This window comes from Phalaenopsis equestris, unplaced genomic scaffold (genome assembly GCF_001263595.1).
Source record: "Phalaenopsis equestris unplaced genomic scaffold, ASM126359v1 Scaffold000422, whole genome shotgun sequence".
Lineage (NCBI taxonomy): Eukaryota > Viridiplantae > Streptophyta > Magnoliopsida > Asparagales > Orchidaceae > Phalaenopsis > Phalaenopsis equestris.
The window spans coordinates 735,292-759,870 of NW_018164863.1; the positions used below are offsets into that span (position 1 = coordinate 735,292).

General features: G+C 32.9%; 1 protein-coding gene across 2 annotated transcripts; it reads left to right on the forward strand.

Moving 5' to 3' along the window:
- Positions 1-16,303: 16,303 nt before the first annotated feature.
- LOC110027324 (cellulose synthase-like protein E6) lies at positions 16,304-24,338 on the forward strand. Of its 2 annotated transcripts, none has more exons than XM_020728698.1 (9): positions 16,304-16,717; positions 20,937-21,255; positions 21,345-21,485; positions 21,610-21,741; positions 21,937-22,149; positions 22,418-22,642; positions 22,898-23,033; positions 23,137-23,348; positions 23,561-24,338. In XM_020728698.1, the coding sequence occupies exons 1-9, from the start codon at positions 16,458-16,460 to the stop codon at positions 24,152-24,154; spliced, it is 2,232 nt and encodes a 743-aa protein (XP_020584357.1). In that variant the 5' UTR covers positions 16,304-16,457; the 3' UTR covers positions 24,155-24,338. The 2 variants fall into 2 exon arrangements, with proteins under 2 accessions (XP_020584357.1, XP_020584358.1); XM_020728699.1 differs by having other exon boundaries at positions 22,898-23,015; positions 23,119-23,348.
- Positions 24,339-24,579: the final 241 nt, after the last annotated feature.

The following is a 24,579-nucleotide window of genomic DNA, read 5'->3' on the forward strand; positions in this document are numbered from 1 at the left end:
ATTATTTGGTAATGATGTCAACAATATCAGCGCACGTATCTCATCATCAAAATCAATTTCAACAGACGACGACTGGTTTATGATAGTGTTGAAATCATTCAAGTGTTGAGGAACAGACACCCCTTCCGTTATCTTCAAGTTGAATAACTTTTTCATCAGATAGTATTTTTAGACTGATATTGCGCTTTAATGGAAGGTATTCGCGCTTTAATGGAAGGGATTCGTGTGTTTTTCCTTTAGGTACAAGTAAAAAGGTGAAAAATGCTTAAAGGAATGAAAAGGGATCAAATTTAGAACAAATAAGTGAAAATTGTGCTAAAATGTTTTCGCGCCTAAGCGCCAGATCCGACACTTAAGCGTCGGTTAAATAAAGAAGGTCACGCCTAAGCGCCAGAGGCGTCGCGCTTAAGCACCAGAGGCAGTTATTTGACAATTTTTTTCATTTGGCCAAATTTTGAAGAGGTATTTGAGGAACCTATTAGCTTAATAGTTGGTTACAACCACCAAGGACGAAAATACTTCTGAAAGGAGCATCTCTTGGGGAAATACATTGAATCAAGACATATTTTGAAGAGATACCAATGCACCTTTTGGAGATTTATAAAAGAAGGAAGATTGAGACTTAGAAGTGTGGGTGCTTGAAAAGAGAAAGTTTTGAAAGTTCTTAAAAAATTGGGGAGTTAGTTTGAAGAGATTTTCAGGCACCACACCAAATAATTACTTTACTCTTTTGTTTTTGTTTTATTTTGAGAGTTTAGAGTGTTGTAAAAGAGAAGAGATTCAAAGGAACATCAAGAGTTTGGTGGAGGATTTGAGATAAGTTTTTATCTTTTGTTTTAAACTACTTTTGGTTTTAATTGAGACTTATTGTTGGTTTGATAATGATTTCTGCTTTTAAACTAAAGTGTGGTTTTATTTTCTCCATGGATTCTGAGTAATGGATTCTGAGTAGTTTTCTTTATCTTTCTTCTTAAAATGAAAAATAATTAAGTTTTGGACGGAAGTTGTGGAAAGTATTATTCTTTAATGACGGAAGAAGTTATGATGATTTAAATCCATGCACTTCATTTACTTCTTAATTTGGCCAATCCAGGTGTTAAAATTTGTTGTGAGAACATGTAAAAACCGGGTTGGTATTGTCTCAGTCAACAATTGGAAAGAATCACATGAGGTTGTATGAATGAAAATGTAGTTCATATGATTGAGTGCAAATAAATAGGGAAATATTCATTGAAGTGTGTAGAGTTAGAGGACTTTAAAGTGGCATGCTAAAGCCCCCAACTTGGTTTATTGTTTTAGATTCTGATATGAGATATTAGCCCCGAGGTGAAGGGAATCGAGGGAACTCTAGAGTGATAGCTGGTCTTCAGAACTATTCAAACTTTAAATTAGCCATTGTTCTTTATAACATCTCTAGAAAGGGTAAGGAATATTATTGTTCATATTTAGCACAACACAATTACATATTTTCACAACAAAATTCTTATACTTATTACTGATTCATGATAAGAAGATCATGTGATAAGAAGAAATATATTTTCATATTTAGTGTTTTTCTTCTACAAAAACTCAAGTTATCTTTTTAAGTTGTTATTGTTTTATCAAAATATCCAAAATACTAAAAATATTTAAATTTTCATTACTGCAAAAATGTCTATAATTTAAATAATTGTCTTTTTAAAAATAGAAAGTTTTCAAAAGTGCATATTGCATCATTTCCCTGTGTGTTCGATATTCAGGTCTTAATCAAAAAAGTCCTATATTACTTGATAACGATACAAATACTTGTGTAGTATCCTCCCAATATAAATATATATAAATTAAAAATTTAAATTCTTATTTTTTTTCAGGATTAAGTTTTTGGTTTTGTTACAAAATAAGGAAATATAAATAAAAAAAATATAATCAGAGCTATTGTTATACTGTTGCATATAAACAATCGGGATCATTGAGCAACATAAACACCTTCCACCATACTCAAATTGAATAACTTCTTCATTAAGTACAACTTGTTATTCGCCGATTGCTTTTCATACATACTTGATAAGACTGCCATGAGATCTGCAGTCGTCCTTTCCTCTACGACGTTGTGTGCAACATACCTCAATTGGATCAATTGAATAACCCCCAGAATTTGTCGATCCAACATATTTCATTCAGCCTCATCCATCATTTCAGGTCTTTTCCCCAATAACAGAAGATGAAGGTTCTTCTTATAGAGGTAGTTCTCTATCTGCATCCTCCAATAACCCCTAGTGTGTGAAATATTTTATGTATTTTATATAACATTTTAATTTTGCACATTAAATACTTAATATAAATTGGGTCAAGATTTTGATCATATTTTTGGAAGCTAAATTACCGCGTCAGTTTGGGACGGGTAAAGTTTTTGGCACTGTTACCGGTGATTTAAATTGATATAAAACACACAAAAAATAGCACACACCAGGGGTGCATCACAGCTCTCTCTCTCTCTCTATCTCTCTCTCTCTCTCTCTCTCTCTCTCTCTCGTAATTTCACTCAAATTGGTGAAGGGCAGGAGCTTGGCCGAAATGAAGTGCATTAAGTTTAGAAGAAGAAAAGTTCACTTTATGGTCATTTCTCACCTTCTAAACCCTTCCCCCATTTCTCAAAAATCAAATAATCTCATCCAATTTGGAATCAGTAGGGGTGAAGCTTGAGTAGTTACACATAGGGACATCACCCAACAAAAATAATGCATTGATCCACAATGGGGAGATATCCATGTGCTTCTCCCTCACAAATACTAAATCCTTAGAGGCATCATGGAGGTTGACATAAAACTCCCGAATCACATAAATCACTGCAACAATGGTGGTGTAGCAAAAAAATTTCTCAGTTATGTCTAATTATCATAATTTCCACCTGACCCCCAAGGCTAATGAATACCCTCTCCGTTATCAACTTCTTTGATACCAAAAAGTCATTGTAACACTCCTGAGCTTTGGAGCTTACAAACTTCTTCTTATCAAAAGAAGATTTAGACTTACTTCCTTTTGTTTTTGGAGCCATAGGAAAGTAGCAACAATGAAAATTTAAAAGGAATGAGGCTATAAATTAGTGCGGATGCAAACAATATGCTAGTTATGAGCTAAAACAAGACTCTTCCTAAAAATCCCCAATTCCTCCATTTCCACCAAAAATGTCAAAAAATTCCAAATGAAATTTAGAAAATCAAGCTTAGGGATTGAATTTTACCTTATGGAAGTGATTTCCACTGACCAAACCTTCAAGAATTGATAAAAAAAAGAAAGGTAAAAGGAAGCCCTAAGTATCGCCTCTCAATCGCCAAAAAAGGATTGGGGAAGAAATTTTGCAAAAATGACTTAAACTGACTGGTTTGACCAATTTTGTCTAGGAAGAGGGAGAGGCACCTAGGCGCCGGCACCCTACCTACAGTGGTGCCTTGGCATATTTTGTCGGTGCTTAGGCACCAGGTCTGCTTCTGTCACTTTGTTGCCAGGGGCACTGGTCCCTAGGTGTCTGACCAAATTTGGTCTTGGTCTCTTAACTTGAAATTTTTTATCTTTCTCAAGTCCTTAATTGCACATATAAAGAACAATCATAATTTTATGCTAAAAAAAATGAGGATCACTCATCCTCCTTTTCATCACATCTCCGCTCTCCAATTCCTCATCTTCAAAGGAATCTCCTTCAATTGACTGTAGGGTGCTTGTACATATTCTTGTAGAGATTAAGTCTTTGACCAAAAGTTGTTGGGGCATCTCAATATGCCCGAACCAACATTGATCGATTGGTGAATACCCAATATTATTGAAGTACTATGAGTCGTCTTCCCTTTCTAGGGTCGACGATATTGTTTATTTGTTGGGCACTGACCCTTCCTTTTAAGTGTGTAGATCTCTTCCATAAGCTGATGCATCTCGGGTGACATCTGACTTATAATCCTCAAACTCCTGGATCTGTTGATTTACAAACTTTCTGGTGAACTCGATGCCGCAAGTGTCTCTGTTACAGGAGGGGAGGCAACTACACTTCCTTTTACAATATTATGTGTCGAGCATTGCATCATAAGTTAGCTTGAGTTCAACAAAGGAATGCTGAAAAAGCCAAAAATATGCTTCAGTTGGTTCTGCCATGAGTAACAAAAGAAAATTGCCCAGCATGTTCTCAAAATATGCAATTACTCTCAGCAATATCACACCTAAATTAGTAAAAAGTGTGTATTAAAACAATATGCTAATTCATCCACTGTCACTTCAGTAACTAATTCATCCATATGAATATTAATTTGACCTTATGAATATTAATTTGTGAATTAACTAAAGTCAGTGATATGTTCTAGTAACTCAGCCATCTCATTAGCACCTACGCAAGAGCTCATAATATCATCATCGGTTTCCATCATCAGTTCACCCAAGTGATATTCATATGCTTCAGAAGGCACTACTTCATTCTCATTTACACTTACAAGGTCAACTTCGAAATGTGAAGGACGGATTTGTATGTAATTATGAAGTGTCGTTGCTGCAACGACAAATTTAACATGTTTCTCGGAAGAATATAATGGCATATTTCGTAGAATAACTCATTTTTTTTCCAAACTCCAAAGACCCTCTCAATCGAACCCCGTAATGACGAATGTCGCTTATTAAACATTTCTTTTTTTCCCCGAACAACTTGACTAGCCCTCTAGAAGTTTGGAATGTGATATGTTGTGTTGGAAAATGATTTTAGAAAGTCCTGTTGTAGTAGATAACTGGCATCTACTAAATATTATTTTGCCGTTATGGCATTCAACAATGAGTTAATCTATTAAAAGTTAATAGAAGTTATACTTAAGAGTTAACAAGCCTTGAGGCGGCAAGGAAAAATTATATTGTTGAGATCGTGTTGCAAACTTTAGATACGACTATCATGAGCAATAATCTCCCAACCGGTCATGACAAAGGTAAAACACATATTAAAATCACACTAACATTAAATTATGCTTGGGTGAACCACAAAGACCAATGTATGCAATCTTATCAGCATTTGACACACATGCATGAACATGTGCCCATAAACAGTCCCAATACAATCCTATATAAAATCATAATCAAATAAAATTAAAAAAATACATTTATTTTTATAAGAATGCCTAAAAAGAATTTTAATAGACCTTGAAGTATGACATATATCGATGATGACATCATATTTCTCGAGGAATATTTCTAAAGGTTGGATCTTCAAGTTTAATAACTTCAAAAGACATACTTAGCAAGGCATTCGCACCAATAGAAAAATATCTATTGATGGTTTTAGATGAGTGTTGAAACCTCTCACAAGCTGATCTTATAGATTCATTATGTGATAAAATGTAAAGGGTTGTGGCTAATACCTCCTTTGAAGTCATTCTAGATGAGCCATGAAGATCATCACTATTGTTCAATCTGTTCAAAAGATCAATAAAGATTACTTGACTCATACGAAACTTATTATGGAATCTCATTGGATGACCCAGAAGCAATTCATTTACCCACTTATCCCCTGTAAAATTCGACATCATACATGGACTGCGAGAGATGTATGATTCGTAGTACTCCATAAGCATACATACAACTGCGGAAATATTTTTTTGGCAATGCGCTCTACGTGCTCTAGCATTGGGATCCAAAGCTGTAAAATTTTGAATATTATTACAAAAAATCTTTGTCGCAATCAGTATTTGAGAAAACAAGATCACAAGTATTAATGAAGTATCACAGTGTGTCAACATAAAATATTAAAGGGTCTCAAATTATAAATAATAGTTCCGCTAACATACATCACAAACACAACTAATATCACAAACATTTATTCTCCCAAAAAATACACCTCAAAAGTAGTTACAGACAAAAATATCAAGTCTGTTCCACTCAAAAGGCATAGGATAAAATTACTCAATCATTGCAATTTTTGTAAAAAAATCGCAAGTAACTATCCCTCCTCTCAATTTTCAAGGACACAAAAACATCCCTCTTTTTAAGAACTTCAATTAGCTTCAATGAGTAGATACATAAGGGAATATCTTCATAGACTTATTGTGTCTACTCTAATATTTTTATTACACCAGGAATGGACAAAGACAGATGTGCAGTTTTGGCCTCAGATGATAAGTTTGTTCATGTTGTAACTAGCTCTGATATTCGAGTTCTCAGATGCATAGGATTTTATATTTTTTTTTAATTTGAACCATCCTTGCCTTTAAAGAAGCAGGGGTCCAAACACAACTAGATATGCTATGTTCATTTCTTTCATGCGGTGATATTTGAATATGATCAAGTGGGCTCTCTCTAGGCTCTTGCAAACCTTGCGGAGTCAAGGCAATATCACCATTAGCAACAATGCCACCGAACATAAGGTCAAGCTTCTCTTCTAGTTTAAGTTCGATTCCACCAAACCTAAATTTCTTAGCATTTGGAATAACATGTCAGTGATAAAATCGGAAGAAAAAGTTATGTATAAAAATTATAAGTGTAAATGAAGTAGAAATACAAAAGTGTAAAAATTGATCAGACCTCCAGTTTCTCCTTCTACCAATCTGCTAATGCATCTATGAACATTTTAGTTTGATCCCAACCAAGTCCGATAGATTCTTTTTTGAATACTTTCAAAAAATTTCAATCTTTTTTTAATTGGTCTCATTTATTCTTTAATTGAATATGACCATATGCTCTTCCGGTTCTCTCTTGAAAATTCTTTTGTAATGTCATGTCAGTATTCTTTGTTGAAATGTGTTGTTAGTTTATCTCCTAAGTCAATTTATTTTAAACATATATATCACAAAAAATACTTGTTGTATCTTTTCCCATTTAGCGGATGATGTGTTATCTCTTGTATTGCACATTTGATAGTATAATTTGCAGACATATATATGATTCAAATGTTAATCTAGCAAATTAAAGTTCCTTCTACCAATCTCGCAATAAAACATGTAAGAAAATCACATAAAAAATGAAGGGGTGTTCATACAAACCACACAATTATTATGATTTCAAATTGAAAGGGCATCAGATGTCCTTACACATGACATCTTATATGAAATCATCAGATTCATCATAATAAAAGATTAGTTGAGTGAAATTTAGTTATATCTATTTTTTTTATTAGAAGTTAAATAGTTAATTCACCACTAGTGATAGTTGGCTCGGATATTCAACCATCTCGATAACTCTGAGATGGTTGGAAATGCTTATGAACTGAATTTTCCTTAGATCGACACTTCTGTGATAGTTGGCTCGGATATCCCTTTGTTTTGTTTTTGTCTGAATGATTTATTCTTGTACCATTCAGTCGTTTTTGGACTGTAGTGGTTTGATCATCTTTGGTCTTACTGGCTTTGGCATAGTCAATTTCAATTGGTCACACATGCAGGTCCTATGGTCATTTGGGCTCTCCTTTGTCATACTCTTTCGTTCTGAACGCCAGTTTTGCTCTAGATTACATGACGAGTATGATTAAAAAAATTTAAAATTAGATTATCGTCATCCAAATCATGTCATTTGTTTTATTCTAATTTTTTTTATACATGACGAGTATGATTTAAATATATTGTTTATGTGTGATGAAAACGGCGGAGTCTTCAAATATTTTGCCATTTGCTGTCAAATCCTGACCAAAAAACAAATTAGGAAAAGGGGCATTTGCATACATACCATTACATTCTTATGTATTTACATATCTGATGCCCAAACTTTGACTTTAGATTTATACAACCTAAATATTTTATATCACATCAAAAATATTATTATTTGAACTCCGAAAAAGTCGAATACATTTTATTATTCATAGGCAAGGCGGCATACATGTAAAAATTAAAGTTTAGGCATTAAATATATAAATATATATGAATGGAGTGATATGCATGTAAATATTGAATAAATAAATAAACAAATAAATGGATGGCATAAATGAGGGGCTATAAAAGGACCAAATCGGGTATAGGAAAGATAAAAGCTTGAAAAGGGATTTGAGAGATCAAATAGTGAAGATGAAGAGATCCATCTCTCTATTGGCCATACTAATTGTTGTTATTTTGATGTTGAGTTCATTGAGCTGTGTGATTGCATGTTGTGATGATGACTGTTGTGATGATATATGTTACTTCTCCAATTGTTGTTCAGCTCCTTCGCAAGAAGGTTGTTGTCCTGGTTACTGTTACGACAAGTATTGTTGTGGAGGAGTGTTTCAGGCAAATGCAACCTCTAATCCTTAAGAGGGAACAACTATTCGGGTTTTTTTTTGACTTTTTTTTCTTTTTTCTTTTTTTTTTCCCTCATCATTGAATAATGTTATCGAATAGTGTGTCATGTGAAATATTTGTTGGTTTGAGTGTTTGTGTGCTCTGCTTTAAGTTTACGATTTGAGTGTCTTTTCTCTTATGTTATTTGAATTTGAATAAATTTATGTTAAAGTTGTTTGTGTGATAAATATGGGAAACAATAGCAAATGAGTTATTTTGGATCATTTTTTTTAGTAAGCTTTATAAATTTTTTTTTCTTAAAAATATAAAATATTTTTAGTTTTCTGCAAGTTAAATAAATTAATTTATCTTATAAAGGAATTGATCTCTTACAAAATTCCTCGTAAACCAAAAAATCATTATGGTGGCTTGAGCTTGGAGGAGCTAGATTTAGAATGCATTTGTTTTAGTTGTGGCTATAGAAAAATTGTTTTCAGAAGCTACTATTGAAAATCTACTATTCAGAAGCTCGTGTTTCGGAAACAATTGTTTTTTTGAAAAATACAACTCTAAAAGTGTTGTCTATTGATATAATAATTGTAATACCTCTAAGTATATAAACATAGTTTAGTTTAAAATAATTGGAAAACTCTGTTCTGAAAGTGGTTTCTGGGAAAAAAATTGTTGAGAATTTATAAAATTGTATTTACTCACAACATCATAATAGAGGTATATCCAAATCAATAAAAGTTCTAGTGAAAGACAGAGACATATTTCTCTTTTATTGAATTTTGAGGAATATAATAAAATTCAGTAAATAGAGTTCAATTGAATTTTCTTGAGCCTGTAAACATTTGTTGATGAAAGGAACATTCTGCTTTCAGCTCTTCCAGAACACAGTCAGTTAAAACATGATATGGGCTCCAAAATAAGCTCAACTAGATGTCACTATGTAAGAGTGATGAGAGAGAGAGAGAGGCAGCCTAAAAACAAATTTTAAAAGCACCAAATCCTCACAAACTAACTTTAAAAGCAGCCCATCAGAACCGTAAAAACTTCACATCCAAATGATTAGCTTTTCTAATGATACACTAAAGTTAACTACTAAAATGCAAACTTCCTATTTATATCAAGTCCAAAGACAGTGTCTCCTCAATAATCATCAGAGTCCAATAACTTAGAAATACCAAGTATAAATAATGCACATAACGTGACTAAGCAGACAAAGCAGAAATATCATGTATATACTTCCACATTCACCACGCAAATTCCAGCTTTTCATTTTAGAAGGGGGCATTTACACTCATAACACAAAATCATTGTGTATTTTCATAAGCCTGGGCATATCAACAAAGACAAATCAAAGAAATGATTAATAGAGAATTAAATGTCTAACAAATCAGCAGGATATATAAACATCCAACGCCTCAGCACTACATTGGTTCCCAGCTGTAGCGAGACTTCTTCAGGACAAAGATGTTTCTGTTCAATTCCTTAAAAGGTAGAAATAGAGGAAGACAACATAAGCTAAAACCTGCATATTCACATGCAAATCCAGCTTGTGGACCATATTACCAAAGCAGCGAATGGCTTCACCTCGAGGAAAAAAGAATTGCATATTTTTGCTCATTTCCTTACATAACACACAATTTATATGTAAGTACATACCAAACACCAAAACTATCATTTCCTTGCATCCCAAACTTTATTTTTTAATCTGTGCTTGCGGCTCTTCAACACCCACACATTTTCTGATGTGATTCAGGTGTTAGATATGCAAATACATTAGAATTGAGTGGCATGCATGGATATCTTCCAAATATAAATTTATAATCGATGTCCCACAGGAGGGGAGGCAACTACACTTCCTTTTACAATATTATGTGTCGAGCATTGCATCATAAGTTAGCTTGAGTTCAACAAAGGAATGCTGAAAAAGCCAAAAATATGCTTCAGTTGGTTCTGCCATGAGTAACAAAAGAAAATTGCCCAGCATGTTCTCAAAATATGCAATTACTCTCAGCAATATCACACCTAAATTAGTAAAAAGTGTGTATTAAAACAATATGCTAATTCATCCACTGTCACTTCAGTAACTAATTCATCCATATGAATATTAATTTGACCTTATGAATATTAATTTGTGAATTAACTAAAGTCCGTGATATGTTCTAGTAACTCAGCCATCTCATTAGCACCTACGCAAGAGCTCATAATATCATCATCGGTTTCCATCATCAGTTCACCCAAGTGATATTCATATGCTTCAGAAGGCACTACTTCATTCTCATTTACACTTACAAGGTCAACGCCGAAATGTGAAGGACGGATTTGTATGTAATTATGAAGTGTCGTTGCTGCAACGACAAATTTAACATGTTTCTCGGAAGAATATAATGGCATATTTCGTAGAATAACTCATTTTTTTTCCAAACTCCAAAGACCCTCTCAATCGAACCCCGTAATGACGAATGTCGCTTATTAAACATTTCTTTTTTTCCCCGAACAACTTGACTAGCCCTCTAGAAGTTTGGAATGTGATATCTTGTGTTGGAAAATGATTTAAGAAAGTCCTGTTGTAATGGATAACTGGCATCTACTAAATATCATTTTCCTGTTATGACATTCAACAATGAGTTAATCTATTCAAAGTTAATAGAAGTTATACTTAAGAGTTAACAAGCCTTGAGGCGGCAAGGGAAAGTTTTGTTGTTGAGATCATTTTGCAAACTTGAAGATAGGCCTATCATGAGCAATACTCTCCCAACTGGTCATGACAAAGGTAAAACACATATTAAAATCACACTAACATTAAATTATGCGTGGGTGAACCACAAAGACCAATGTATGCAATCTTATCAGCATTTGACACATATGCATGAACATGTGCCCATAAACAGTCCCAATACAATACTATATCAAATCATAATCAAATAAAATTAGAAAATTACATTTATTTTTATAAGAATGCCTAAAAAGAATTTTAATAGACCTTGAAGTATGACATATATCGATGATGACATCATATTTCTCGAGGAATATTTCTAAAGGTTGGATCTTCAAGTTTAATAACTTCAAAAGACATACTTAGCAAGGCATTCGCACCAATAGAAAAATATCTATTGATGGTTTTAGATGAGTGTTGAAACCTCTCACAAGCTGATCTTATAGATTCATTATGTGATAAAATGTAAAGGGTTGTGGCTAATACCTCCTTTGAAGTCATTCTAGATGAGCCATGAAGATCATCACTATTGTTCAATCTGTTCAAAAGATCAATAAAGATTACTTGACTCATACGAAACATATTATGGAATCTCATTGGATGACCCAGAAGCAATTCATTTACCCACCCGACATCATACATGGACTGCGAGAGATGTATGATTCGTAATACTCCATAAGCATACATACAATTATGGATTTATTTTTTTGGCAATGCGCTCAACGTGCTCTATCATTGGGATTCATAGCTGTAAAATTTTTAATATTATTACAAAAAATCTTTTTCGCAATCAGTATTTCAGAGAACAAGATCACAAGTATTAATGAAGTATCACAGTGTGTCAACATAAAATATTAAAGGGTCTCAAATTATAAATAATAGTTCCGCTAACATACATCACAAACACAACTAATATCACAAACATTTATTCTCCCAAAAAATACACCTCAAAAGTAGTTACAGACAAAAATATCAAGTCTGTTCCACTCAAAAGACATAGGATAAAATTACTCAATCATTGCAATTTTTGTCGAAGAATCGCAAGTAATTAACCCTCCTCTCAATTTCCATGGACGCGAAAACATCCCTCTTTTTAAGATCCTCAATTAGCTTCAATGAGTAGATACATAAGGGAATATCTTCATAGACTTATTGTGTCTACTCTAATATTTTTATTACACCAGGAATGGACAAAGACAGATGTGCAGTTTTGGCCTCAGATGATAAGTTTGTTCATGTTGTAACTAGCTCTGATATTCGAGTTCTCAGATGCATAGGATTTTATATTTTTTTTTAATTTGAACCATCCTTGCCTTTAAAGAAGCAGGGGTCCAAACACAACTAGATATGCTATGTTCATTTCTTTCATGCGGTGATATTTGAATATGATCAAGTGGGCTCTCTCTAGGCTCTTGCAAACCTTGCAGAGTCAAAGAAATATCACCATTAACAACAATGCCACCGAACATAAGGTCAAGCTTATCTTCTAGTTTAAGTTCGATTCCACCAAACTTAAATTTCTTAGCATTTGGAATAACATGTCAGTGATAAAATCGAAAGAAAAAGTTATGTATAAAAATTATAAGTGTAAATGAAGTAGAAATACAAATGTGTAAAAATTGATCAGACCTCCAGTTTCTCCTTATACCAATCTCTTGACGCATCTATGAACATTTTAGTTTGATACCAACCATGTCCAGTAGATTCTCTTTTGAGTTCTTTCAAAAATTTTCAATTTTTTTTAATTTTTCTCATTTATTCTTTAATTGAGTATGACCATATGCTCTTCCGGTTCTCTCTTGAAAATTTTTTTGTATTGTTATGTCAATCTTCTTTGTTGAAATGTGTTGTTGGTTTATCTCCTAAGTTAATTTATTTTAAACATATATCACAAAAAATATTTGATCTCTCTTTTTCCCATGTAGCGGATGATGTGTTGTCTCTTGTATTGCCCATTTGCTAGTGTAATTAGCAGACATATATATGATTCAAATGTTAATCTAGCAATTTAAAGTTCCTTCTACCAATCTTGCAATAAAACATGTAAGAAAATCACATAAAAAATGAAGGGGGGTTCATACAAACCACACAATTATCATGATTTCAAATTGAAAGGGTATCAGATGTCTTTACACTTGACATCTTATATTAAATCATCAGATTCATCGTAATAAAAGATTAGTTGAGCGAAATTCAGTTATATCTATTTTTTTATTAGAAGATAAATAGTTACTTCACCATTGGTTGTACCTTACATTTCCTATTAATAGCATTTGTGAAAAACAATGAAAATTTAATGGAGGGGAAATGTTATAAAGTAAATGAGCTAAGGATATGATAAGAAGTCCATGCACTGTATAGAACTTTATAGAACTTATAAGAACTTATATGACAATATAACATGAGTGGACCTTATCATGTTCATCTACTAAATTTTTTGTCTCTTCACTTCTAGACATTTTAGAATGCTTCAACAAAATGAAGAAAACAAACTTCATTGGCTAGCTTCTTTCAATTTCTTCTTTCTCCTCAAAAAACCTATACTAAAAAAAACCAAGAAAACAAACTTGAATGGCTAGCTTCTTTCAAATTCTTCGTCCTCCTAAGAAACACATATAGAACTTTAAAATGACTCAACAAAAACAATAAAACAGACTTTTGTTGCTTGTTTACTCCTCAATAGAGAATTTTCCAAACTTTCCAAAACCCACCTCCATGAATCCCCGTACTTCAGAAGCAAAATAAGAGGATGAACTCCCCCAAAAATAACTTCAAAAACATAAACCAAAATTGAAATAAAAATAAGAAAACGTAGCACCTAAACAAATTCCGAGTTTAGCACACTTTCCCTCAAAGACTAGTCTTTTATTCTATGAAAGGTTGGAACAACAACGACAAAATACAATTAAAGCAAGGGAGTAGAGAATCTCTACCAAATCATACCTTCAGAGCTGAATCCCTCATCATGTTAAAAAAGAGATGATATTTCAATGCATCAGTGATCCTTAGCAAATACACGGTAGACTCAAACAAGGATATGTGCTCTATCAGATATGTTCTCCCCTTGTAGGACTCCAGTGTCGGGATCTTAAGTATCTTCGAAGGTTTGGTCTCAGAGATTTGCCGAGAGAACCCATTCTAAGGTTATCAGGGCATCTCAATACACTCGAACTAACATCGATCAATCGGTGCCTACCTAACACAATTAAAGTACTATGAGTCATCTTTTCTTTGTAGGTTTGACATTACTCTTTGTTCATTGGGTGTTGACCCTTCCTCTTGAGGGTGTAGATCTCATCCACGAGTCAGAGCGTCTCGGGTCACATCTAACTTATAATCCCCCAACTCCTTGATTTATTGACTTACAAACATTACGACGAACTCCATGTTGTAGGTGTCTTTGTTGTGGGTTTCTTTTCCCTGGGTTACTTTCACTTCTTATTTGTGGCATGATCAACATTTGCCACACATTTTAAGATGTTAAATTTTGATTTGACCGTGAATCACACTTAAGAAATAGATTATATGTAAAGAGAGTGGAGAAACAATAATGAACAATAACACATCATGTTTTATTCATAAAAGATATCCTTATTTATAGGGTACAATGTGATTTAGGTACATTTTTGTCCTTGCTTTAAAGAGGGTTGTACTATATAGGCTTAATTAGCTTATGGTAAACAAGATTAGCTCGGTCGGCTAAGTTCCACTCGACTTGATGAGAACAGCTTGGTCGGCAAAGCTTAGTCAACTTGAGTTGGTTGGTTCATATGGCCCAGCTTAGAGGTGTCAATTCGGGTTAGACAGTTGGGTTCGAGTCCGATCCGAGAATGACCCGACTCGAATAGGGTTAATCCGAACATGACCCGTATAATAAACAGGTCGAAAATTAAGACCTAAACCTGAGCTTGACCCTCTAACCTGAACCCAGACCGAACTTTTATGCTTAATCGAGTCATGTTTGGGTTTTCAGGTTCAACCCGAATTCGACTCAAAAAAATATTTGGGTCAACCATAATCCGAATTTTTTGAGTCATGTTAGTGTGTCAGGTCAATTTTTGACACTCTTAGCTCGACTCTTGATCCTTGACCCAGATGAGGGCCCTTTGGATATCTCTGAGATAATTGTAGATGTTGGGAATTGGATATTCCTTAGATCGACTCTCATGTGATAGTTAGCTCGGATATTCCTTTGTCTTGTTTTTGTCTAAATAGTTAGTTCTTGTTTCGTTTACTCGTTTTTGGTCAGCATAGTGGTTCGATCGGTTTTGGTCTCACTGGCCATGGCATGGTCAACTTTAATCGGTCACATAAGCGGTTCATATGGTCATCGTTCCCTTGGCCCTCCTTTGTCGTACTCTTTCCTTCTAGACCGACAGTTCAGCTTTGGATCACATTTTTATGTCCAGTTAAAAAAATTTAAAAGCGGATTATAATCATCAAAATCATGTCATTTGTTTTATTCTAATTTTTTTATACATTACGGATATAATTTAAATATATTACTTATAAGTAATGAAAATTTTAATTTACTAAATGATATCATTTAATTAGTAATATTTGTCATCTGTCAAATACCTAATGAAAGTTGAATAATCATCACAGAAAAAAGACTAATTATTTTTAACTACGTAAACTATTAATAATTTACCAATTCGGATAAAAATTTTCCCGCTGATGAGATTTTCTTCGATCTAATCATTTTTCAAATTTAAATTTACCCGGGTCCTGTTTCACAAATTTGACCCTCTCAGCTAAATTTGTTTTATTTAGACCTTCAGTTCTGCTCGGGATCAAATTTTTTATGTATAATTAAAAAAATTAAAACTAGATTATCATCATCATAATCATGTCATTTGTTTTATTTTAATTTTTCGTCGGATATAATTTAAATATATTATTTATAAGTAATGAAAATTTTAACTTACAAAATGATATCATTTAATCGTTAATTATTTGTCAGCTGTCAAGTACCTAATGAAAGTTGGCTAACCATCACACTAATTAATTTTAACTACACTTAAACAATTAAAGATTTACCAGTTCGGATTAAAATTTTCCAGCTGTTAAGATTTTCTTTGATCTAATCATTAGTTAAATTTAAATTTACCCAGGACCAATTTCACAGACTTGACCCTCTCAGCTAGGACTCTCAAAGATCGTTAATCGCTCTAACATTAGCTCTAATTTCAGTTAGGAGCGAGATCAGATAAAAAAAATTAAGCCGAGCTTCGAGCCAAAATTATGAATCGATTTTTTTCGAACTCGAAATTGATCCGTAGGCATATGATTATGAATTTAGAGAATATAATTAATGGCTCGAACATTTACTTAAATTTTAACTTAGTTGAATGATAGGATATCATGTGTCAAGTGGCCATCTATATTTTTTCCCTCTCAACCCGGCATTCCACCCTTCCCTCTCAGCCCGGCATTCCACCCCGCCATGTACAGCAACATATAGTCCGAAGCACCTTATAAACTCCTGGAGAGGGGGAGAAGGGGTACAGAGTAATTACAGAGAGGAACGAAGAGAGATTAAGAGAATGGAAGGTGGTCTGTTTGAGATGAAAGAGGGGAGGAGAAGGGCGTGGTGGTGGCTGTACGTGGGGTCAATGCTACTGGGACTGCTCATGATTTGGGTGTACAGGATCTCGCACTTGCCTGAGGCCGGAGAGAAGGGGAGGTGGGCGTGGATGGCCATGTTTGCCGCCGAGCTCTGGTTCGGCTTCTACTGGATTCTCACTCTCTCCGTTCGTTGGAACCCCATTTACCGCTATACCTTCAAGGACAGGCTCTCTCACAGGTATCCCTCCCTCCCTCTCTCCCATAGATCTGATATGAATGAGAAAATATTATGTCCGAAGTCAGAACACGAGCTGCGTCCGAACAACCCATGTGATAAAGATATCTAACTTATGTTAAATCTGTTTGACGTATTTTCTTCTTAAGCTAAGCTAAATATGTTAGATTAGATTTGGATCTGGATCAGTTTACGTTAAAGGATGATCAGAGTTTAGTCAGATATTATGAGTCAAATCGAAACTCAAATTTACTCCTCTATATGACATCCATCAAACACTGCGTATTCGGTACTTTATCCTCCCTCTTACCAAGAAGGTTATGGAAGAATTCCTTAGATTTAAGTCTGATGTATTATATTTATAGCTTTTTTAGTTATGAGAAAATAACCAACTTGCAATTCCTTGATTCAGATCAGTAAAAGTATTTTTTAAGTTGGCTAAAATTGATAGTTTCTGTTCTGCATAAATTTTTTTCATAAATTTTTTATGCTTCAGATATATTACTTGCAATTTATTTATATATGTGCAATAATTTGTCTTATAGGTAAGGTACTGAATTATCTACAAATCATATTACATTTTAATTTTATTTGCATATCAAACATCTAAAATTTACTTGTTATGTTTATATTACCCTAATCTTTTTTGTCTATGCCAAAAATATAATTATTTTAACCTTTCAAAAGTGAACTACACATTTTTTATGAATAGATAAGATAGCATGTCTATGTAAAAATTGTAATTTAGGTGTTAGATATGTTAATATATAGAAATTTAGGCATTTAGCTAATTGAGCTAATTTAATTAGTTTTAACGGCATTTACATTACATTCATACCACCCAATTCTTATGTATTTGCATATCTAATATCTAAATTTTAATTTTATAATTAAACCATCCAAATCATTCAATCACATAAAAAATACAATAATTTAAATTTTAAAAATATGAAATCATAGGAAAGATAGGTGGTAGATATGTAAATACTTAATAATTGAGTTGATTGTATGTAAATCTTCCAAAAAAAACATTATTTTGATACGCCCAAACAAATCAAACACGGAAGTATAAATAAAATAAAACAAATCAAACGCAGATCTTGTCGTTTGTCAACTTATGCATACTTATATTATTTATTTATTATTTTTGTTACTGTCTCCCTTGGCCTTATTACCTGTCTCCGCCTTTATTTTTACGATATTTTAATAAAATTGTTGACTTATGTGTCTATTAAAATAAATTTGTTTTTTTAATTCTTCCTCGGCCTTAGCGCTTGCAAAAATTTTTCTGTGCGGACTCCTGACGTAGCTCTACATGCGTTGAAGGGTATTCATGAGTTATTTTCAGGTTATTCTTGAATTATTTTCAATAATCCCAAATAATCCAGAAATAACCCGCGGTCTTTATTTTTGGGTTATTTCTGGGTTATTTCGGGATTATTAAAAATAATTCAGAAATAACTTGAAAATAACTCACGAATAACATGCGCCGCACGTAGGAGCTACGTCAGGTGTCCGGACAGAAAATGCGCGCTAGCGCTTGGGTTAGACTGTTCGGGTTTATATATTTTTTAAAATAAATTTATTTTTTTCTTAACATTTTATGTTTTAATTTTGATGAGAATATTTTAACTTAGATTTTGAAAATGATCCAAATTAGACATTTGAAAGCATAGTTAAAAAATTTTTGAGGCCATTTGAGGAAACAAAAGATTGTAACTTTACATGCTTATTAACTAAACATGTGTTTCAAAGAGAGGAATATGATGTCTAAGATGGTAAGATAGATTGGTCTAACATCTACATTTATAGAAAGATTCTGCTACTATAACCAAAGTTGACTGACCGACTTTCGATGTTCTCCATCAACCATCATCTGATGTATTTTAAAGGTCAACATTGGACATATATCGACGGTTAACTTGTAAAATCAAAATTTTTTATCATCCAATTTCTCCTTTGATCAGTCTTACAACTAACTAAACTACTCATTCTCGTTAGCCGTTTAACATTCTCCATCAGCCATTGTCTAATGCGTGTTAATGGCTAACATACAATGTTCGTCATTCAATACATGTTAATATTTCTTCTCAAACATTTGGTAACCCCTTTTATCAAGAGAGCAAACAAGCATCGCTTTCCCCAACTTTTAAGCTTTTCTATTGAACATTGATTGATGATTTATTTGGATAGCGGACAAGCGACATATATCATCTCTTAGCCATTGGCATTAGATGTTACTAGCCACATATTTTAAACATCTATTTGCAATCAACATTCATCATATGTCTTATTCGTTGCCCTACATCAACGACTAAGTTGACCACTTGCCTTTGCTAGATATATAATCTTTTTATTAACTAATGTTTGATGTTTACTAATGACTAACAATCAACATCTATCAATCACAAATGTTCAAAGCATGTCCTTTAGCTCACCTAATCTTCTCTTCTGTAAAGAGAATAATCAGTTGAACTACATACTATTACTTTATGTTTGCCAATCAATATCAATCATCATATGATGCTTGCCAATGGTATGCTTTCAATATATGCTAAACATCGATGTTTGATGCTTGTTCTCTTAGTCTCCTAATCTTTTCTCCTGTTAAGTGAATTGAGCATCTATTGTTACTTAACTTCTAATATTATTTTGTTAAGCATCACTTGATGTCTATGAATAACTAATGTCTAACACTAATATTCTTAGTCAGTCAGTCTCCCTTCCTATCAAGACACCAACCAAGCACCCTTTGTCACTTAGCTTATAAAGTTTATGAGTTTACACCTACTTAACCCACCTCTGATTTCAGCCAGACTTACTTTTTAAAGATGTAGTTAAATAATAGTGGGTAATGACTCACAATGCTATTGCATCATCAACTTGCACTACAAGAGTAGGTGGAGTAGAATATTTTCAAGGTGAACAAAATCAATTCTCTAGCTACTTTATATTATTTATAGTTCATCAGGTTGAGGATAATCTACGTGAGAAAGGCCTATATAACGGAGAAGTTTATAATGATGGTGCAGGCTATGACGTGATAAAAAGTATAATTATTTTTTATTGTATTCTATGACTAGAAATAATTATTTAACTTGTAATTTATAAATTGTTTGTTTTTATGAAGATATAGTCTATATATTATGTTTGTGCTTATAATCCTAATATTTATAAATGTAGTTTATGCTTGTTTTATGGTTGTTTTGTCTATGATTGTTAAAATATTGTTAGTTGTGGCACTATTGTTGTGAGCTATGTTTTAAATATTTGAATGTAAAATTATAATGTAGGATTTTGTTAAATTTGTGATGAAAAAAATGACAGGTGTGTGACTAACTTCCACATTTGATATAGTATTATGATTTATCTATGGCATATTGTGTGTATGAATTCAAGGATCCTACAAGTTTGTGACTAATTTGGAACTAATGTGCAATAAAAAATCAAATTTGCAATAATTTCTAACAAACTTGTGATCAACTTTATCACAATTTCATCCCAAATTAACTCATTGTTGGTATTGTTCATAATGCAATTTTTTTGCAAAACCATAAAAAAAATGTCAAACTTGTGATCAACTTTATCACAATTTCATCCCACATTAACTTATTGTTGGTATTGTTCATAATGAAATTTTTGCAAAACCATAAAAAAATGCCTTGCTATGTTATGACATAATAGGTTGTCACCAAAATGTTTGTATATTTTTTGTCCCAAAACCACATTGGTTTTTTGCAAGTCCATCTAAAAAATGTGGCAATTATTCAATCAACATATTTTTTTGACATATTAGTGACTAAACATTCATCATAAATTTGTTAATTGCAAAATGCATATAATTTTCTAGTGTGACATTCTTTTTCTTTCTCTAATTGTATTTGGTACCATAAAATTTGTGATAAGTTCTTTTATTAGTGTTGCCCATTTCAAGATGCATGTAACGTTATGGTGTATTTACCGCTTGACTATCATAGCTCAATATTCAATTTCTGTTTATTATTTTGACTTAAATGTTATGTAAAGCTAAATATCTCATATGAAGCCAAAGTTGGCAGCATCTTCAGTTTGATGATCTAATAATTGATATTAGCTTTTTTTATCAATAACTTAATGCAAGTATAGTTATCATTAAAAAAAGTTTTTAAACATGAAAAATTTAAATCATTTCTTCATCGTTCTATCTAAATTAATAATTATGTTTTAAATATCAATTTCACAGGTATGAAGACAAACTTCCTAGTGTAGATGTTTTCATATGCACTGCTGATCCCATCATAGAACCCCCAAGATTAGTTATTAACACAGTTCTATCAGTATTGGCGTATGACTACCCACCAGAGAAACTGACTGTTTATCTATCTGATGATGGTGGTTCAATCTTCACATTCTATGCCCTACTTGAGGCATCAAGATTTGCAAAATCTTGGATTCCTTTCTGTAAGAAGTTCAATGTCCAACCCATGTCACCTTCTTTGTTCTTCTCAAAATCATCAATCACAGAACTTGATCCGAGTTTTTCAGAATGGACTGCTATGGAAGTAGGCTTTCTTAATTTACTTCAAAATTTTGCTGGTGCCAAAATATTCACAACACTTTATTTTATCTCTGAATCTTTTTGCTGGTGTAGAAATTGTACAAAGATATGGAGAGTCGGATTGAAAATGCTATAAAAATTGGTGACATTTCAAAAGAGATTAAGGCAGAGCATGAAGGCTTTTCAGAATGGAGCTCCAAAATAACTTCTAAAGATCACCAAGCCATTGTCAAGGTATGGAAGACATTTAAAGCTTTATATAAATTTGAAAGTAGTAAAGTAATATTGAAGAATAAAAAGTATCAAGAATGAATGGAGTTAGTAACTTTTAAAATAATCTCTTTTTTTCTTTTTTTAGATATTAATTGATGGAAGAGATCAAAATTCTCGAGACTCTGATGGATTTGCAATGCCTACAGTCATTTATATGGCTCGTGAAAAACGTCCAACATATCATCATAATTTTAAAGCTGGGGCTCTGAATGCATTGGTATGATCTTTACATGCACTTGTTTTTTGAAACCAACTTAATACTTGTAGCTTTGAAAATATAAATAGAAGAACATTGCTTTCCTCATCTTTATAGTAATTACATATTGAAATATTTTAAAACAATAGTTTTTATTTTTTTTCTTTTTTGCTAGATTTTCATCCATGTCTAACCAGATAATTATTAAACATGCAGTTAAGAGTCTCTGCAAAGATAAGTAATGGGCCAATCATTCTTACTATTGACTGTGATATGTATGCTAATAATGTTGGATCAATCAGAGATGCTTTGTGCTTCTTCATGGATGAACAAAGAGGCCACAAGTATGCTTTTGTGCAATTTCCTCAAACCTATAAAAACACCACCAAGCATGACTTGTATTCAAGTTCCTTGCGCATCATTCAACAGGTGGGTTTTAACATTTGTAAGAGCTTAAGAGCTTAAGGAATTTATATTTGCTATGAAGGAAAATGAAAATTAGAAATTGCATTTTCTTAAGTTCAGATTAGAGAGCACTATAAAATGGATATTAATAAAGAATATGATTTTTTTTGTACTATTTAAATATGTCAATTATATTTTTTGCTCTTTCGCTAAGACCTTTTAAATATGTCAATTATATTTTTTGCTCTTTCGCTAAAACCTTTTTTTTGTCAAATGTGTTACTTGAAAAAAGGTGGATTTTCCAGGGCTAGATGGCCAAGGAGGTCCACTTTTCATAGGTTCATGTTGTTTCCATAGAAGAGATTGTCTGAATGGGAGAATATATAGTGAACTAAGTAATATTGAGCTGAAAGGCGAAATACCACATATTACAGAAGCAAGTATTAGCACTTTAGAGGAAAGAACAAAGATTCTTGCAACTTGTTCCTATGAAGAGAACACCCAATGGGGAAAAGAGGTTTGTATACACACATTTTTTTTTCAATCATTTAGTTGCCTGTATTCACGAGTTCAAGTTTTGTACTCCTTCAAGCACAAGTTTTTCTTGTCAAAATCATTCTAATTATTTTCAAAAATATTTTTTCTTGGTTATTATTACTTCTTTTGCTTGAAATTATGGGTAATAAACCATTAGATGTGTAAATAATACATTGATCTAAATGTATCATAATCTCCTTCTAAATGCCTCAAGCTAAATGTGTTTTGAGTGCAGATGGGTATGAAATATGGATGTCCAACAGAAGATGTGATCACTGGATTTGCAATTCAATGTCGGGGTTGGAAATCAGTATACTTTAATCCAAAAAGAGAGGCTTTCCTCGGTGTTGCTCCTACAACACTCCCCCAAGTTTTGATACAACATAAGAGATGGTCTGAAGGTGACCTTCAAAGTATACTTTAATCCAAAAAGAGAGGCTTTCCTCGGCGTTGCTCCTACAACACTCCCCCAAGTTCTGATACAGCATAAGAGATGGTCTGAAGGTGACCTTCAGATTTTCTTCTCAAAGTATTGTCCCTTCCTTTATGGCTTTGGAAGAACAAAACTTGGCCTTCAAATGGGATATAGCATCTATTGCTTATGGGCTATCAACTCTATTCCAGTCCTCATCTATGTTATCATCCCTGCTATTTGCCTCCATAATGAAATTTTCTTATTCCCTAATGTGTGTACACCTCTCCCTTTGAATCTCTTTACGTTCGTTCATTTATTATGTTTCTCTTTTGGCATTAAGACTTTGTTTTAAATACAACATTTACAAACAACAAATTTTTTGTTACACGAACTTTTTCGACAACATTTTTTTTCCTTTCAAATAAGTAAAAAGCATTATCAAACAAAATATGATGCTAATTTATATTCTCTTTTTAAATGTAGGTATTCAGCTTTTGGTTCATTCCATTTGCATTTGTGATTGCATTAAGTTATATTATTAGCTTGTGGGAGTCACTAATTCATGGTGACACATTGAAGGCTTGGTGGAATGAACAAAGAATATGGTTATATAAGAGAACAACTTCATACCTTTTCGCATTGGCGGACACAATTCTCAAGCTAATAGGTATAAGAAATCTAGCCTTTGTTATTACGCCAAAGGTGGTTGATGAAGAGGCATCCAAGAGATATGAGAAAGAGATCATAGAGTTTGGGTCCACTTCACCAATGTTTACAATATTGTCTACAATAGCAATGCTCAACCTCTTTTGCTTTGTTGGAGGAATTGGAAGAGTGATAATATATGAAGCAGGTGGAGCTTTAAGCTCGCTGTTTTTGCAATTCTTGCTTAGTGGGTCATTGGTTCTCATAAACCTTCCCATTTTCGAAGCTTCATTCCTCAGGAAAGATAATGGACGCATTCCCATGGGTACAACAATTTCATCAATTGCAATAGTTTTAGCAGCTTATTCCATAAGTATGTTTTTGGACAAGAAACTACTTATGGGTGCAGTTTACTTTTTAAAAGAGGGTTGAACTTACATCGAAGAACTTCATATATGGAAAGGCAAGGTCATACACTTTGCATGTCAGATTGTGTATTTAGTGCTCAACTTAGAGTTTCATTTAAATAACAATGCAATTTAGATTTGGGGAGTGTTATGTTATGTTATGTCATTTTTTAAAATATAAAAGATGATAAATAAGTTTTTTTTTTTTTTTGGATTTTTAGTGAAGTGCTTCAAGTGAAACTAGATCAATGTGAGCCAACACAACAAATAAACTTAAATTATAGAGTTTATACTTTGGTGAATAGAAGGATTGATTATGTGAACAAATTAGGCTTTATAAATAAGTAAATATTTATGATACTTTGATAGATTTATAAGTCACTTAGCTAAGCATCATTTACCGAAGATTGATTTACTTGTAATTTATTTTGTTAATGGGCTTACAAGAGA

What these genes read in the sequence shown, in the direction of transcription:
- LOC110027324 (XM_020728698.1), top strand. Translation starts at nt 16,458, where the DNA reads ATGGAAGGTGGTCTGTTTGAGATGAAAGAGGGGAGGAGAAGGGCGTGG. An exon ending in AAGGACAGGCTCTCTCACAG is followed by an intron (nt 16,718 to 20,936) that starts GTATCCCTCCCT and finishes TCAATTTCACAG; the next exon opens with GTATGAAGACAAACTTCCTA. An exon ending in CCTTGCGCATCATTCAACAG is followed by an intron (nt 22,150 to 22,417) that starts GTGGGTTTTAAC and finishes ACTTGAAAAAAG; the next exon opens with GTGGATTTTCCAGGGCTAGA.